At 44.8% G+C, this 17,877-nt stretch overlaps 1 protein-coding gene across 1 annotated transcript in view; it reads left to right on the top strand.

Annotated features, from left to right (window-relative positions):
* The window catches only part of ULK2 (unc-51 like autophagy activating kinase 2), a 157,137-nt gene that overhangs the window by 94,435 nt on the left and 44,825 nt on the right, over positions 1-17,877 (top strand). The window contains exons 12-15 of the mRNA XM_060685628.2: positions 2,078-2,166; positions 6,155-6,326; positions 11,953-12,013; positions 15,604-15,741. Coding sequence (XP_060541611.2) covers positions 2,078-2,166; positions 6,155-6,326; positions 11,953-12,013; positions 15,604-15,741 — 460 coding nt within the window. The remainder of the gene's footprint in view (positions 1-2,077; positions 2,167-6,154; positions 6,327-11,952; positions 12,014-15,603; positions 15,742-17,877) is intronic.

Genomic DNA, 17,877 nt, shown 5'->3' with positions numbered 1-17,877 from the left:
TATTTGTATTTATGTTTTTTATCCTTTGGCTGTTCACCGCCCTGAGTCCTTCGGGAGTAGGGCAGTATACAAATCAAATAAAACTAAAACTAAACTAAACTAAACTCAGGAATTCTGGGAGTTGAAGTCCACAGGTTCTAAAAGGGCCACATTTGCCCACCCCTGAGATGGGAGGATAAAATCAGGCCTGTTGACGGATTTGTCTGTTTTCACCTTGATTGATTTCAAACACAGGTAGCCCTCGACTTAACGACCACGCTTGAGCCCAAAATTTAGGTGGCTCGGCAAGAAATTCGTTGCGTTTTGCCCCATTTTACGGCTTTCGTTGCCACGTTGGTTAAGCGAAGCACTGCCGTTGTAAAATTAGTAACTTGGTTGTTAAGTGAATCTGCTTTCCCCCATGGAGTTTGGTTGTCAAAAGGTCCCAAATGGGATCACAGGACCCCGGGACACTGCAATGGGCACGCCCACCCAGTCACATTCCCCCCCCCCACCAAGCCACGCCCACAGAACCAGTAGTAACAAATTTTAGATTTCACCCCTGGTTAATAGTTTGGTTGCTTATTTTTTACAGGGGTAATCCTCAATTTACAACCAAAATTGAGCCCCAGATTTCTGTTACTAAGTGGGACAGTTGTTAAGTGAGTTTTGCTCCATTTTACGACTTTCTGACCACCGTTGTTAAGTGAATCACTGCAGTTGTTAGGTTATTGGCACAGCGGTTCAGTGAATCTGGCTTCCCCCCATTGACTTTGCTTGTCAGAGGGTCGCAAAAGTTGATCACATGACCCCAGGACAACCGTCATCAATACGAGTCACTGGCCAAGCGTCTTGAGTTTTTGATCATGCGACCATGGGGATGTTTTAACGGTCGTTAAGTGTGAAAAAAGGGTCCTAGGTCACTTTTTTCAGTGCCGTTGTCACTTCGAACGGTCACTAAATGGAACTGTCGTAAGTCGAGGACTACCTGTATTTGAGTGGCCAGAGCGTGTGGCAGGGCTGCTGCTGGGTGGATGTGTGAGTGGCTGGCAGGTCATGAACCCAGAGGGCCTGGGGGAAAGTGCACAGGTAGGGGAGGCCTCCCCAAACAACCGTCTTTCCTACCGTCTTCCCCAGTGACCCTGCTTGTGGGGAGGCAGCAGGGAATGTCACAAACAGTGAATCACGTCAGCGATAGACTCTGCAACCGTCATGAGTGCCAGCCGATTCCCACCTGCCCTGATCGTGATGACCTGACCACAGGGCCCACTGGGATGGCTGGAACTACAAGGTTGTAAGGCCCCCTCATCCATGTTCTGTCGTAACTTTGAACCGTCACTGAACGAGCGGTTGTTAACCAAGGACTACCTTGTCTTGATATCTGCTTCAGTATTTATACACTCTAGACCAGGGGTCTCCAAACTTGGCAACATTTAAGACTTGGGGACTTCAACTCCCAGAATTCCTCAGCCATCCAAACTTAACCCCTTTAAAACTTGTAGACTTCAACTCCCAGAATTCCCTAGCCAGCATTTGGCAACTTTAAGACTAGTGGACGTCAACTCCCAGAATTCTTCATCCAGCACTTCGCAACTTTAAGATTTGTAGACTTCAACTCCCAGAATTCCCCAGCCATCCAAATTTAATCACTTTAAAACTTGTGGACTTCAACTCCCAGAATTCCCCAGCTAGCACTTGGCAATTTTTAAGACCTGTGGACTTCAGCTCCCAGAATTCCCCAGCCATCCAAATTTAATTACTTTAAAACTTGGGGACTTCAACTCCCAGAATTGCCCAGCCATCCAAATTTAATCACTTTAAAACTTGGGGACTTCAACTCCCAGAATTCCCTAGCCAGCACTTGGCAACTTTTAAGATGAATGGACTGACCGGGGTATTCTGGGAGTTGAAGTCCACAAGTTTTAAAGTGGTTTTAAGTTTGGAGACCCCTCATCTAGACTGCAGCTCCCTGGAGGCATGCACCTGTCCGGATACTCTGCAAGAGTGATGATTGTCCTTTTGAAATTGTTCATTCTTGCAGCCCACCTGTCTGTGGTTTCATTTCTGCCTGTTTTTGTTTTTGTTCTCCTCCATTCAGCTTGTCCTGTACCTGTTCCGGCACCTGCTGGGTCAGTCTCTGGCGGATCCTGTGGTAGCTCTCCCTCCTGCCGGTTTGCTTCTCCCCCAGTAAGTCCTGCTCCGATTTGGAAAGAAAATTGGTTCTCTGTATTTCTGAATTGGGGAGGGGGAGGAGGGATCTCTCTTTATTAGGCTTCCATTTTTTAATTCTCATAACACTGTCATAGGCCTAAGAAATTCAGCCATGTGATGGACTGTATTACTATTATCCCCTCATTTCTCATCTTTCCTGCTATCGTCTCCTGTTGGTATCTTACGACTTACCACTTTGTTGTTTGTATCTTATGATGAATCGCTGTAACTATGATTTATGATCTATGACATCACTTTGTTGTTGTGTGTGTGTACACTGAGAGTTTATGCACCAGAGGCAAATCCCTTGTGTGTCCAATCACACTTGGCTGATAAAGAATATCTGTTCTGTTCTATTCTATTCCTATTCCATTCTGTTTTGTTTCTGTTCTGTTCTACTCTACTATACTCTACTCTACTCCTCTACTCTATCCCTCCTCACCCCACCCCACCCCACTCTACCGTACTCTACTCTACTCTACTTTAATTCTGTTCTGGTCTACTCTACCCTACCATACCGTACGCTATTCTAGTCTAATTCTGTTCTGCTCTGCTCTACTCTACTCTACTCTATTCCTCTACTCTACCCCTCCTCACCCCACCCCACCCCACCCCACTCTACCGTACTCTACTTAAATTCTGTTCTGGTCTACTCTACCCTACCCTACCGTACACTATTCTAGTCTAATTCTGTTCTGCTCTACTCTACTCGACTCTACTCTACTCTACTCTACTCTACTCCTCTACTCTACCCCTCCTCACCCCACCTCACTCTACCATACTCTACTCTACTTTAATTCTGTTCTGGTCTACTCTACCCTACCCTACCGTACACTATTCTAGTCTAATTCTGCTCTGCTCTGCTCTGCTCTCCTCTACTCCTCTACTCTACCCCTCCTCACCCCACCCCACTCTACCGTACTCTACTCTACTTTAATTCTGTTATGGTCTACTCTACCCTACCCTACTGTACGCTATTCTAGTCTAATTCTGTTCTGCTCTGCTCTACTCTACTCTACTCTACTCTACTCTACTCTACTCTACTCTACTCTACTCTACTCTACTCTACCGTCCCTTACCCTACCCCATCTGTTCCTTCTTGTCCTTCCCTCTGGTGCTTTGGAGAATAAGTCGACCTCTTCTTCTTTGTGGCCACCCCTCAAATATTGGAAGACTCCTGTCATATCACCTCTACTCCTTCTCTTTGTTAGACTTGGACAAGTTCCCGCAACCGTTTTTCGTATCTTTTAGGCTCCAGACCCCTAATCATCTTTGTTGCTCTTCTACATTTGGCATCTTTACTGGAGGGGCATCTCATATTGTGGAATCTTCTCTCTCCAGAGCTCAGGTTGGCCTCATCACTTTCTGAGCCTCTGAAAGCCCCTTTCAGATAGCGAAAGCAATCACACTTCGATTATATACTGCTTCACAGTGCTTTATAGCCCTCTCTAAGTGGTTTACAGAGTCAGCCGATGGCCCCCAACAATCTGGGTCCTCATTTTACCCACCTCGGAAGGATGGAAGGATGAGTCAACCTTGAGCTGGACAGGATTGAATTTCAGGGCTGTGGGCAGAGTTAGCCTGAAATACTGGATTATAACAACTGTGCCAGCCTGCCTGCCTGCCTGCCTGCCTTCCTTCCTTCCTTCCTTCCTTCCTTCCTTTGCAATAGCACTTAGATTTACATACTGCTCCATAGGGCCTTTTACAGTGGTTACAGAGTCAGCCTCTTGCCCCCAACAATCTGGGTCCTCATTTTACCCACCTCGGAAGGATGGAAGGATGAGTCAACCTTGAGCTGGACAGGATTGAATTTCAGGGCTGTGGGCAGAGTTAGCCTGAAATACTGGATTATAACAACTGTGCCAGCCTGCCTGCCTGCCTTCCTTCCTTCCTTCCTTCCTTCCTTCCTTCCTTCCTTCCTTCCTTCCTTCCTTCCTTTGCAATAGCACTTAGATTTACATACTGCTCCATAGGGCCTTTTACAGTGGTTACAGAGTCAGCCTCTTGCCCCCAACAATCTGGGTCCTCATTTTACCCACCCTGGAAGGATGGAAGGCTGAGTCAACCTTGAGCTGGTCAGGATCGAACTGCTGGCAATCAGCAGAAGTAGCCTGCAGTGCTGCATTCTTACCACTGCGCCACCACGGCTCTTAAGATTTGGTTAGACCAGTAGGCCTCAGACCCTCGGGGACAGGTGAACTAGTATCTTTGTTCTTATTCTTAGTAGCATCCCTTCGTCTGCTGTTTTCTTTGTTCTCCCTTTGTTTTTATGGTTTTAATGTGTCTTTTTAATCCTTAATCCTGATAATGGATTTTAGGTATTTATTAATTCCTTTAGCTTTGTTGTATACCGCCCGAGGTCGCTTCTTTGATGAAATGGGCGGCCACATCAATGGGAGTAAATATATTAATAAAATATTGCATGAACTGGACCGAAGAACTTCTTTACTTGTGAACTTTAAGGGCAAGGGTGACAGCTCAGTGAACAGGACATGTTTTCCTTGTGGGATATCTTAGGTCAAAACAAGCCATGCAGGAGGCCCTGAATCGTAGCCGGAAACGGCATTGGCACCTAAGTTTGTCCAAGCATATCATTGGCCAAAAGTAAAAATGCTTTGGTTTAATGACTTTTTTTCCCCGGGCTTTCAAAGTCCTCTCTTCTTCTTCTTTTTTTTTTATTTTTTTATTTATTATTAAATGTATAGACCGCCCTTCTCCTGAAGGACTCAGGGCGGTGTACAGCCAAAGTAAAAAACATGAATTCAAACATTAAAAACAATTTAAAAAGAAATATATAAATTTGGTCCCAAAGTTAAAAAACAATAGCAAAACATATTAAAAACATTTAAAAAGCATTAAGCCAGCCCGGCTTGCTGAAAAAGGAAGGTCTTCAGGGCACGGCGGAAGGCACCGAGGTCTTGAATTCTTCGTATTTCTGGGGGCAGTTGATTCCAGAGAGCAGGTGCCCCCACAGAGAAGGCCCTCCCCCTGGGGGGCACCAGTCTACATTGCTTAGCCGATGGCACCCTGAGGAGGCCCTCTCTGTGGCAGCGCACCGGTCGGTGGGAGGTCATTGGTGGCAGCAGACGGTCTCGAAGGTATCCAGGTCCTATGCCATGGAGCGCTTTAAAGGTGATGACCAACATCTTGAAGCACACCCGAAAGACCACGTGGAGCCAGTGCAGCTCACGCAGGAGGGGTGTTATGCAGGAGCGTCACTACCCATGCGGCTGCATTCTGGACCAGCTGAAGTCTCCGGGTGCTCTTCAAGGGGAGCCCCATGTAGAGAGCGTTGCTGTAGTCCAGGCGAGAGGTGACGAGGGCATGAGTGACTGTGCACAAGGAATCCCGATCTAGGAAGGGCCGCAACTGGTGGATCAGGCGAACCTGATAAAAAGTCCCCCTGGCCACAGCCGTCAGATGTTCCTCCAAGCACAGCTGCATATCCAGGAGGATGCCCAAATTGTGCGCCCTCTCCATGGGAACCAATGACTCGCCTCCAATAGTCAGTGATGGAGTCAGCTGACTATATCAGGATGCCGGGAGCCACAGCCACTCAGTCTTGGATGGGTTGAGCCTGAGCCTGTTCCTCCCCATCCAGATCCGCACGGCCTCCAGGCACTGGGACATCACTTCAAGGGCATCGTTGGGGTGGCCTTGAAGTTCCCTCCAATACAGTTTCTAGTTCCAGTCAGTAAATTGAAAATATAAGGTGGTTATCGGAGATATATCCTCCTGCAACTGTTCTTCATGTGTTTTAGTCTCCAAGCCCTTTAATCATCTTAGTTGCTCTTCTCTGCACTTTTTCCAAAGTCTCAACATGCTGGCTAGGGAATTCTGGGCGTTGAAGTTCACAGGTCTTCCAAGTTGCCAATACTTCTGCTATCGAGAGAGAATAGGTAGAATTTCCCCACCTGCCTTTGCAAACCTGTTGCCTCAGATTCTTCCATCTTCTCTCCAGTCCCTTCCAGATATGCAGCACATCCAAGAAGACAACCTGTCCTCTCCACCCTTGGGACCTCCGAATTACCTTCAGGTGTCCAAAGATTCTGCCAGCACCAGTAGCAAGAATTCCTCCTGCGACACCGATGACTTCGTCCTGGTTCCACACAACATCTCTTCCGACCAGTCGTGTAAGATTCCCGCTTTATGAATAACCAGCTGTTTCCCATAATTCTCAGTTTTCTCTTTGCTGACGCTTTAACTGACTTCCACTGAGGAGTGTGGCAAAGTTAAGTTGTGTGTTTTGTAGCAGGTTTGAGTCATATTGCAGGATCCAATCTGGGTCGGTCACCGGGACCGGAGGTTTTGTCTTCCGAGCTTTCGGACTTCTGGAGCCCATCTTCAAGAGAAGTTCTCTCTAGCAGTGTGTGTGCTTTGCGCTGTTCTGTCTGTGGTATTTACATGGTGTCTGCTGTGTGTGGCTTTTTAGATGCTGATTGGGGTGTTGATGGCTGGTTAGTAACCTGTTTCCTCCAAAATAAGCCCCAGGATGATTTTTCCAGGATGCTCGTAAGATAAGCCCTACCCCAAAAATAAGCCCCAGTTAAGATCATCAACTAGATGGGTGCATTTCAGGGGTGAAATGCTCCCAGTTCAGACCGGATCGCCTGATCCAGTAGCGATGGAGGTGGGTGGTTTGGAGAACCAGTAGCAAAAATCCCTGCCCCCCTCCCCATGCCCAGCTGAGCCGCACAATCATCAGAGGCTTTTGTTTTTACATTTTTTCTACAACCTCTTCGGCCAAAAAAATGCTTTTAAAAGTAAAAAAAAAAGCCTCTGATGATCGTGCGGCTCAGCTGGGATCGTCAGAGCCTTTTAAAAGAAAAAAACCCCTTTTTTTTCTTTTAAATGCCTCCGATGATCCAAGCTGAGTTGCCTGATCAGCAGAGGCTTTTTAAAAAACCTCTGCCGATCAGGCAACTCAGCTGGGATGGTCAGAGCCTTTTGAAAGCATTTTTTTGCAACCTCTTCGCCGAAGAGGTTGTAGAAAAAATGCTTTTAAAAGTTTTTTTTTAATTGGCCACGCCCACCCAGTCACATTACCACCACCAAGCCACGCCCCCAGAACCGGTAGTAACAAATTTTAGATTTCACCACTGGTGCATTTAGTACCGTATTTCCTCGAAAATAAGACCTAACTAAAAAATAATCCCTAGCATGTTTTTTCCAGGATGTGCATAAGATAAGCCCTACTCCAAAAATAAGCCCCAGTTAAGATTGTCAGCCAGATGGATGCATTTAGTATCTATATTTCCCCCCAAAATAAGACCTAATCGGAAAATAAGCCCAAAATGTCTTTTGGAGCAAAAATTAATATAAGACCTGATCTGATTTTTGGGGAAACACGGTAAGTCGTAAGGCTGTTGTTTCCTTGTGCTGCCAAACCCTCGTCTCCAAAGCACCTGATAAGCTGCACTCCTGTTTGACTGCAAGAGGCCAGAGGTGGCGCAGTAGTTAGAGTGCAGTACTGCAGCTACTTCAGCTGACTGCTAGTTCAGCAGATGAGCGGATCAAATCTCACCAGCTCAAGGTTGATTTAGCCTTCCATCCTTCCAAGGTGGGTAAAATGAGGACCCAGATTGTTGGGGGCAATATGCTATTTAGTATACTGTCTTTGGTGTAAGCCGCCCAGAGTCCTCGGAGAGTGGGCGGCATAGAAATATGACTAATAATAATAATAAGTTTCCCAGACTTCAATCATTCCCCTGTTGTCAGGGTTCCAAGTAACACCCCCAACGAAAGAAGACTCCGAGGCTAGGCATTCCTCAAAGTTCCATTTTATTGGAGATGTCATATTGGCACATCTGGGAAAACCCAAATCTGAAAGCTTCCAGGTTTTCCCCACCCAAAAGAAAGTTCAAGTCCCTACCCAGCACCCACATGTCCATCACATGGTCCAATCAATGCACCATCCAAAACTGAAGATACCTCCCAGTCCCCTCATGGCAGCTGCAGGGTGTCAAGTTTTGTGGTTGTCTCGAATAAAATACATTTCAAACAAAATCTTTGAAGAAAAAACTCCTTTTTATTGAGCACGACATCCTAACCTGAGTCCAAACGAAGCCAACACCGGCATCCAGCCCCAAGACCCTCCCTTTCTGTTCCCCACTCCCCTGCACTCATTGGCCATCTTCAAAGTCATTCTACCCCTAATCTACTCCAGCTCAAAGGAATTCCCCCCCTCCCATCTCATCTCCTCGGAAATATTATCTCCAGGGAAAATAAGTAGGTGAAAAGTCATCCGTCCCTTTCCAGACGCCTTCGCTTCTCCTTCTTATGTCAGCGCTAGAGTAAATGCAGGTTGAAGTGCTGACACAGGGCACCGTGGCCTTGACTCTCTGAGAAAAGAATGTTATTTTGACTACATATCACCCATGCTCTATACAATCCCCCCCTCCCAGTTTCCCACAGTAGAAAAAAAAGCTGTAAAAGATGGCTTCCAGGCCTGACACCAGTAAAGGGTTTGAGAAGTTTTAATATCCAAGCTTTTATCTTTTTTTCTTTTCTTTTTTTTTTTTCATTTATCAGGGCACCTGTGTTTGCACAGTTATCTCCCATTCAACGGAATGAAAAACATGTTTTGTTTCTCTCTATCGGAGAGAAGTGCCAGTTCAGAGGAATACATTCCTCTTTGAGTTCCTCGCCTTCTTAACCCTTTCCTTTTCTGAACTCTCGGTAGAGAAGGAGACCTTCAAAGAATCAACATTTTTATAAAAACCAGAGCAGGAGGTGTGTATAGAATTGCAGTTGGAAAGAATGTTTAGGATCAAATTGCTTTATTGCGGACAGTGGAAAAAAGAAAATACCTTCATTTGTTCGACAGCAGGGGTGTCCAACTCGTTTTCATTGAGGGCCGCATCAGGGTTGGGTTTTACCTTGGAGGGCGTGGTCAGCTCGATGTCAGTCATCTTGGGGGCACCTTTAGTGGCCAAGAGCTAATGCAGGATTTCCCTGAGACCCTCACTCACTCTCATTATAATCTTCCTTCCTTTTCTTCTTTTTCCTTCCCTCTTCATTCTCCATTCTTCTTCCTTCCCCTCTTTCCTTCTTTTTCCTTCCTGGTTCTCTTTTCATCTTCCCTTTTTTTCTTTCTTTCTTTCCTCTTTCCCTTTCTCCTTTCCTGTCCCTTGCATGCTCAAATTTTTTTATTTATTTATTTATTTTTATATGCTGCCCTTCTCCGGAGACTCAGGGCAGCTTACAATGCGTTAAGCAATAGCCTTCATACTTTTGTATATTTTATACAAAGTCAGCTTATTGCCCCCACAAACCGGGTCCTCATTTTACCCACCTTAGAAAGGATGGAAGGCTGAGTCAACCTTGAGCCTTGGTGAGATTCGAACTCGCAGTAATTGCAGGCAGCTGGATGTTAATTGCTGCCTTAGTAGGAGGCATTAGCCTCCTACGCCACTCAGGCTCCTATGCAAAAGGGGAAACATTTCTCCTTTTTTTAGTTTGATGTATGTATGTATGTATTTATTTATTGGTTCGATTTATATGCCGCCCTTCTCTGGAGACTCAGGGCGGCTTACAATGCGTTAAGCAATAGTCTTCATACTTTTGTATATACCTGCTTAGTAGGGCTTTCGGCCTCCCTAAGCAGTGTTCTTTTTTTATACAAAGGCTGAGTCAACCTTGAGCCTGGTGAGATTCGAACTTGCAGTAATTGCAGGCAGCTGGTGCTACTTAGCAGCGCTTTAGTCTGCTGCGCCACCAAGGCTCTTATTGCCAGCAAAAACAGAGCCTTGGGGGGGGGCTGACACCCCACCCCCACCCCCGAGCTCTATTTTAGCTGGCAGAGGCACCACGGGCCAGTCCTTTGCTGTTTCCAGAGCGGCTCTCCGGGCCAGATCTAAGCACCCCGTGAGCCGGATCCGGCCCACGAGCCTTGAGTTTGACACCCCTGTTCTACAGGTAGTTCTCACTTAATGACCCTAATTAAGAGGGTCAACTCACCACTGAGCAACAGGGTTGTTAAAGGAATTCTCACGTGACCAGCCCACTTAGCAAAGGCAATCCCAGTTGATATGGTGGGTGCTCTCTGAGCTTGGTTGTTTTCTTGCCAGTCCTTTCATGACCCAACTAGGTAACATCATCAGTGCTAGAAGGCAGTGGGGTTTGCTCTCTGTTCATTTATCGTAGCTTGCTTGCCCTGACAGTGTTAAGCGGGAGTTTTTCTTGGTAGTTCCTCGATTAGGCTGGGATGGATGGATGGGTGGATGGAGGATGGATGTCCTTGGTGCTGTCTCAGTTTCGTGGTTTCCTTGCAGACATTTCCTGGCTCAATTAGATAACGTCATCAGCGTTAGAAGGTGGTGGGGTTTGTGGAGTGGAGGAGGAAGAGAAAGAGAAGGACTATGGAGTCCTTGGTGCTCTCTAAGTTGGGTTGTTTCTTTTTGTCAAATGTTTCATAACCCATTTAGGTAACATCATCAGTGCTAGAAGGAAAGGGAGGTTATGGAGTGGAGAAGAGGGAGGGGGAGAGGGAGGAAGACTATGGAGTCCTTGGTGTTTTCTGAGTTGGATTGTTTTTTTGTCTTTTGTTTTATCAGATGTTTCATGGCCCAGTTAGGTAACATCATCAGTGCTGAAAGGAAGGGGGTGTTATGGAGTGGAGGAGGGGGCAGGAAGAAGAGGAGGAAAGGAAGGAGGAGTGAGACGGTGGGGTCCTTGATGCTGTCTGAGCTGGGTAGTTTTCTTGCAGATGTTTTTGTGACCCAACTAGGTAACATCCTCAGTGTTAGAGGTGACTTTGGTTTGCTTTCTATTTATATACTAATGCAGGGGTCTCCAACCTTGGCAACTTTAAGCCTGGTGGACTTCAACTCCCAGAATTCCCCAGCCAGCAAAGAACTCTGGGAATTGAAGTCCTCCAGATTTAAAGTTGCCAAGGATGGAGACCCCTGTACTAATGCCTTGCCCTGTCAGTGTTGGGTTTATTCTTAAATCTTGCAAATTTTTAATGTAAAGGAGTACAATTTCCATAACGCCCAACCAGAAATTGTACAGAATTAGCTACTTAGTGTTGGGTTTATTCTTAATAGTTCCTTGAATAGACTGTCATTTTCTGTTAGCTTGTTTATCCAAAATTCTGAATTGATAGTTCCTTGAGTGGGGTATCACAAATGGACAAGCCACTTGTTTACAGTAAGTGGCCAAAATTATGGAAACCTTTTGGGAAAAGTTGTATTTTTGAGGTTTGATGGCTAATAAACACCACTTTTTTGGGGGGGGGGAGATTCAAGATAATCCTATTCCACTGCTGGAATGGCCTGGGAATAGCCTAGACCTTCACCCAATTGAAAATCTATGGAGCCAACTAAAGGAACCTTGTTAGTCAGAAGCGACTCAGCCATAAAACCCAGTTAATAGAAGCCATCATTCAATCTTGGTTTCACATGAGAACAGCTGCAGAACTCAAAGACTTGGTTCACTCCATGGGAAGACGTTGTAAGGCCGTCATTCATGCTAAGGTTTACCCAACGAAGGATTAACTGACATGGGGATCATTTTTGTGTATCTCGTTTTTTCTACGTGTTTCACTTTTTTCTTTATGCTGTAACTGCTATTCTAATAGCAAATCCTTCCTAAAAGTTATTGCATTACATTCTTGATTCAATTATCTTTCCATTGATACATAATTTTATGGTACTACTCCAAAAAAGTGGTGTTACTAGCTAGTTTTAGAAAATACACTTTCCCCAAAAGGTTTCCACAATTTTGGCTGTTGTTTGATCTGTCTCTTTTTCCCTGCAGACGATCTCCCCCTGGCAACCGTGGGCCGGAGAGCCTCGAGCGAGTTCCTGATGTGCGGAGGGTAAGTACAAGCCGGTTTCACTCCCTGGCTGTAACACCAGTGCTGGAGGGGGGTCATGGCAGGGTCCTTTTTTGGGGGTGGGGGCGGCATTTTTTGCATGACTGCCCCCACAGAGATAACCGAAGCCTCAAATAAACCTTCTGAATTGCTTCCCTTCTATTCCGTCAAGGGTGGGATTGAAAAATTTTAGCAACTGGTTCTCTGCCCAGTTGCTGGGTGAGTGTGGCCATGGTGGCATGGCCTAGTCAGCTTCCTGCACCACGGTGGTGGCGGGGGGGCATTTTCTTCCTCCCCAGCTCCGGAGGCTTTCCTTGAGCCTCCAGGAGGGCGAAAAGGGGCTCCCCCGGGCTCCGGAGGCCGGAAACGAGCCCATTTTCACCCCCCCCAGACGTTGGGACACAGAGCAACGGGTCATAAAAGTATAAACCAGCTGCTGAGCATCCGAATTTCGATGACATGGATCACGGGGAATGCTGCAAAGGTCGCAACTGTGCAAAATGGTCCTAAAGGGCCTTGGTAGTACAGTGCTCTAAAGCACCCTGTTATTAAGACCAGCTGCCTGCAATTACTGCAGGTTCGAATCTCTCCAAGGCTCAAGGTTGACTCAGCCTTCCATCCTTTCTAAGGTAGGTAAATTGAGGACCCAGTTTGTGGGGGCAATAAGCTGACTTTGTATAAAATATACAAAAGGATGAAGGCTATTGCTTAACGCACTGTAAGCCGCCCTGAGTCTCCGGAGAAGGGCGGCATATAAATCAAATTAAAAAAAAAAAAAGTTGCATTTTTTTTCCAGCGCCACTGTAACTTTTAAACGGTTACTAAATGAGTGTCGGTCTGTTTTATTTAAATAAAAACAAGTTTTATTTCGTTGGGGGTGTTTTTGGGTAACCCCGACAACGAGATGTTGTAAGTCGAGGACTACCCGTGTTAACCTTGTCTTCTGAAAATCTCAGCGTACGCCACACACACACACACACACAAAATCCCAGAATTTTCTCCTCTAATGGAAGTCACTAGGCTGCAAGTGACTTCCCTGCTTCTTACACTCCCAAGTGTGTGTGTGATCTGGAAGGCGTTCGAAGCCAATGAGCTGAACTGAGATTTTTTTGGGAAGGGAGGGAGACAGAAACAGGCCAAATTCTTAGCCCGTCCATCTTCCAGAGGCTGCCACCTTCGCTTGGCATTTGCAGCCCCTAGGCGCCGAAAGCAAGCAGGTGTGTGCCCTCCCTCTGCCCAGGTGCTTCTCCCCCACCCCCGCTTTGTTTTGACTATCCAGGGATAAGTTGCATCATGTGTTTTTCCGTCTCTCTCCCCCCCCCCTCCTTTTCCCCAAGTCTCCTGACTTTATGAGCCTTGAATAAACAAACTCGGCGTCCTAACTTCTGAACTTCCTGTTCTCTCTTCCCTGGTGGGTTTTCCTAGAAAGGGAGATTTTGTTTTGAAAAGCTTTTAAAGGGAGGGGGGGCGGGAGTGGAGAAGCGGGACTCGGCGCCTGCCCGTCCTGTCTCAAAACCACCAGAAAGAAGAGAAGGAGACAATCTCTTTCTCTCTCTCTCTCTTTTTTATTTTAATGTTTATATTGCGACCTCTTTTTTTTATTATTATTCTTGGCACAAAAAATATGGGACATGCTGTTTAGAGAAATTAGAGCACTATTGAATGTAAATTGGGATACGCTGCCAAGAATTGCATTATTTATTTATTTATTTGTTTGATTATTTATTTATTTATTTATTTATTTATTTATTTATTTATTTATTTATTTATTTATTTATTTATTTATTTATTTATTTATTTATTGGTTCGATTTATATGCCGCCCTTCTCCGGAGACTCAGGGCAGCTTACAATGCGTTAAGCAATAGCCTTCATACTTTTTGTATATACCTGCTTAGTAGGGCTTTTGGCCCCCCCTAAGCGGTGTTCTTTTTTTTTTTATACAAAGTCAGCTTATTGCCCCCACAATCCAGGTCCTCATTTTACCTACCTCGGAAGGATGGAAGGCTGAGTCAACCTTGAGCCTGGTGATATTCGAACTCGCAGTAATTGCAGGCAGCTGGTGCTAGTTAACAGCACTTTAGTCTGCTGCGCCACCAAGGCTCTTTTATTGTTGCTGGTGGAACACAACGGGATATAAATGAGACAACAGCCAAAAAAAGAAATGATCGTACATTTGATAATGGCAGCTAGATTAGTGATGGCTAAATACTGGGAACGAAATTGGGATATTCAAAGAAATAGGAGCCTGAGTGGCATAGGAGGCTAATGCCTCCTACTAAGGCAACATTTAACATCCAGCTGCCTGCAATTACTGCGAGTTCAATTCTCACCAGGTTCAAGGTTGACTCAGCCTTCCATCCTTTCTAAGGTGGCTAAAATGAGGACCCGGTTTGTGGGGGCAATAAGATGACTTTGTATAAAATATACAAAAGTATGAATGAACAATGAACGCATTGTAAGCCGCCCTGAGTCCCTGAAGAAGGGCAGCATATAAAAATAAATAATTAAATAAATAAAATAAAATAAAATAAATACTGTGTATACATGTACAATGACAATAAAATTATTTTATTTTATTTTATGCAATTTATATGCTGCCCTATCTCCGAGGACTCAGGGCGGCTCACAACGGCAAAATGTATAGTTCCCTATCAAAAATGACATAAAATTAAAATCCAATTTAAAACAGTTTAAAATTCAATTAAAAAATTAAAAATTCAATTATTATTATTATATGGGGGCATTTTATAAAATCAGTGTTGGTGGAAGGCAAAGGGAATAAACCTCCTCAAGAATATATGCTGTTTTGGAGGGGATAAAGGCACATTCAGAATAGATTGTATATTTTTTAGCTGTTATAGAAGAAGAAATATAAGGGGGGGGAAATGGTCTCCTGGGGTAGGGGTGCACTGTATTATTTGAATTTTTTTTTCTTTTTTGTATTTAGATGTGTATGTATATGTTTGCATTGTATGCATTACTTGTATTAAAAATATTTTTTTAAAAAAATATTATTATTATTATTATTATTATTATTATTATTATTATTATTATTATTATTATTATTATTATTATGAGCTTGAGTGGCATAGGAGGCTAATGCCTCATACTAAGGTAGCATTTAACATCCAGCTGCCTGCAATTACTGCAAGTTCAATTCTCACCAGGCTCAAGGTCGACTCAGCCTTCCATCCTTTCTAAGGTGGGTAAAATGAGGACCCAGTTTGTGGGGGCAATAAGCTGACTTTGTATAAAAAATATACAAAAGGCTATTGCTTAATGCATTGTAAACCGCCCTGAGTCTTCGGAAAAGGGCGGCATATAAAAATTTAAAAAAATTTAAAAAAATATTATTATTATTACATGACCAAATTTTCCAGCCAGCCCTCAATTGTAAGCATTCCCTCTTCTTGTGAATGAGCAGCAGGCACCCCTCTGGTCTCTTTCGTACTGGCGTCTGAGCCGTCGGGCGCACAGCCGTGAAAGTCTCCCCCACCCCCGGCACGGAGAAGAGGATTTCGTGACGCTCCTCACGGTCCAGAGGTTGGCCTGCCTCTCTTCATTGCAGCTCTCCTTGTCTCCCATCTACAGGCAGTGCCAGCCTTCCGTCTCCCCCCGGAGCGAAACTGTGCCCATCCCAGTCCCTACTCAGCTACGGAACTACCAGCTCATAGAGCAGAACCTGACATCGGCCACCAGTCCCGGTTCAAACCCCCACGGGTCACCGAGGTAAGACCTCCCTACTCCCGCGATCTCCTCTCCGCTCATCACCCTGGTACAGGCAGTCCTTGATTTACGACCCACCCTTGAGCCCCAAATTGCCGTTGCCAAGCAGGTGTTCAGTTGTTCGGTGAGTTTGGCCTCGTTTTATGCCTTCACCGCAGGTTCTTGCTCCCCTCCTGGACTTCGTTGTTAAGTGAATCACTGCAGTGCTTAAGTGACTCGCACGGTTGTTAAGTGGATCTGGCTTCCCTGTTGACTTTGCTCGTTAGAAGGTCGCAAAAGGGGATCACATCACACACACACACACACACACACACACACACACACGGACCAACATAAATACATGCCAGTTGCCAAGCATCCAAATTTTGGTCACGTGACCATGGGGATACTGCAACGGCCGTAAGTGTGAAAAATGGTCATGAGTCGTTATTTTCAGCGCCCTTGTAGCTTCGAACGGTCACTATAAACTAAACTGTTGTAACTTGAGGATTACCTGCGTTTGGCTGGCTTCCCCAGCAAAGATCAGATAACAGCTAATCCTCGACTTAACGACCACAACTGAACCCGAAATTCATGTTGTTAAGCCAGACGTTTGTTAAGTGAGTTTTGCCCCCTTTTACGATATTTAATAATAATAATAATAATAATAATAATTTTATTTCTATACCGCCCTTCTCCCGAAGGACTCAGGGCGGTGTACAGCCAATTTAAAAACACAACACACAACAATGATTAAAAATTAAAATCATTAAATAGATTTGGCCGGTTTAAAACCCCAAAAATTTAAAATACCCCAATTTAAAATCATTATGTTGATAGCCCGGCCTGGCGGAACAACAGTTGTTAAGTGAATCCCTACAGTTATTAAATTAGTAAAACGGTCGTTAAGTGAATAGGGCTTCCCCGTTGGCTTCGCTTGTCAAAAGGTCATAAAAGGGGATCACGTGACCCCCAGCGTCATAACTGTGAGTCAGTTGCCAAGCATCTGAATTTTGATCACGTGACCATAGGGAGGCTGCTCCAAAGGTCGTAAGTGTTGAAAAACGGTCGTAAGTCACTTTTCTCAGTGCCGTCGTAACTTTGAACAGTCGCTAAACGAACTGTTTTAAATGGAAGACTACCTGTACAGTCTATAACTGCTTGTTTAGCGACAGTTCAGAATTACGATGTGATTTCCAACCGGTCCTCGCGCTTGCAACCATTGAGCATCTACATAGTCATGTGATCAGAATTCGAGAACTTGGCAACCAGCCTGTATTTACGACAACCGCAGCATGCTGGGGTCAGGGGATCCCCCTACGCAACCTTCCCAGCAGTCGGAGTCAGTGGGGCAAGCCGGAGTTACTTAGCAACCGTACGATTCACTTAACGACTGCAGGGGTTTGCTTAACACCCCAGGGGAGGAAAAAAAAAAAGATGAAATTGGGTGTGAGTCACTTAGCAAACAACTTGCGTAGCAACAGAAATTCTAATTCCAAATGTGGCCTTAAGGAGAGGACTGGCTGTACTGCCTCACCAGTGGTAGACACAGAAGTTGTGTTTTTTTTTGTTTGTTTTTTTAATTTCTAAGTAGAATTTTCCTAGAATGGAATGGATGGCCTTTATCAGAACTTTGCCTTGTTGCACTGAACTGTGATTATAGGAGGAGATAGATAGATGGATGGATGGATGGATGGATGGATGGATGGATGGATGGATGGAGAGAGAGAGATGGATGGATAGAGAGAGAGAGAGGGAGGGAGGGATGGATAGATAGATGCATGCATACATACATACATACATACATACATACATACATACATACATACATACATAAAGATAGGTATAGACAGATAGGTATAAAGATGGATGAATGGAGAGAGAGAGAGAGAGAGAGAGAGAGAGAGAGAGAGAGAGAGAGAGATAGGTATAGACAGATAGGTATAAAGGTAGATGGATAGATGGATGGATGAATAGATGAGAGAGAGAGGTATAGACAGATAGGTATAAAGGTTGGATGGATGGATGAATAGATGATAGATAGATAGATAGATAGATAGATAGATAGATAGATAGATAGATAGATAGATAGATGATAGATAGATAAAGATAAGTATAGGTATAGGTATAAAGGTGGATGGATGGATAGGCAGACAGACA

Source organism: Pantherophis guttatus, chromosome 1 (assembly GCF_059756535.1).
Source record: "Pantherophis guttatus breed Tessera chromosome 1, ASM5975653v1, whole genome shotgun sequence".
NCBI classification, from domain to species: domain Eukaryota; kingdom Metazoa; phylum Chordata; class Lepidosauria; order Squamata; family Colubridae; genus Pantherophis; species Pantherophis guttatus.
Note: the sequence above shows the minus strand (reverse complement) of the source record. Positions and strands in the feature narration are given on the sequence as shown.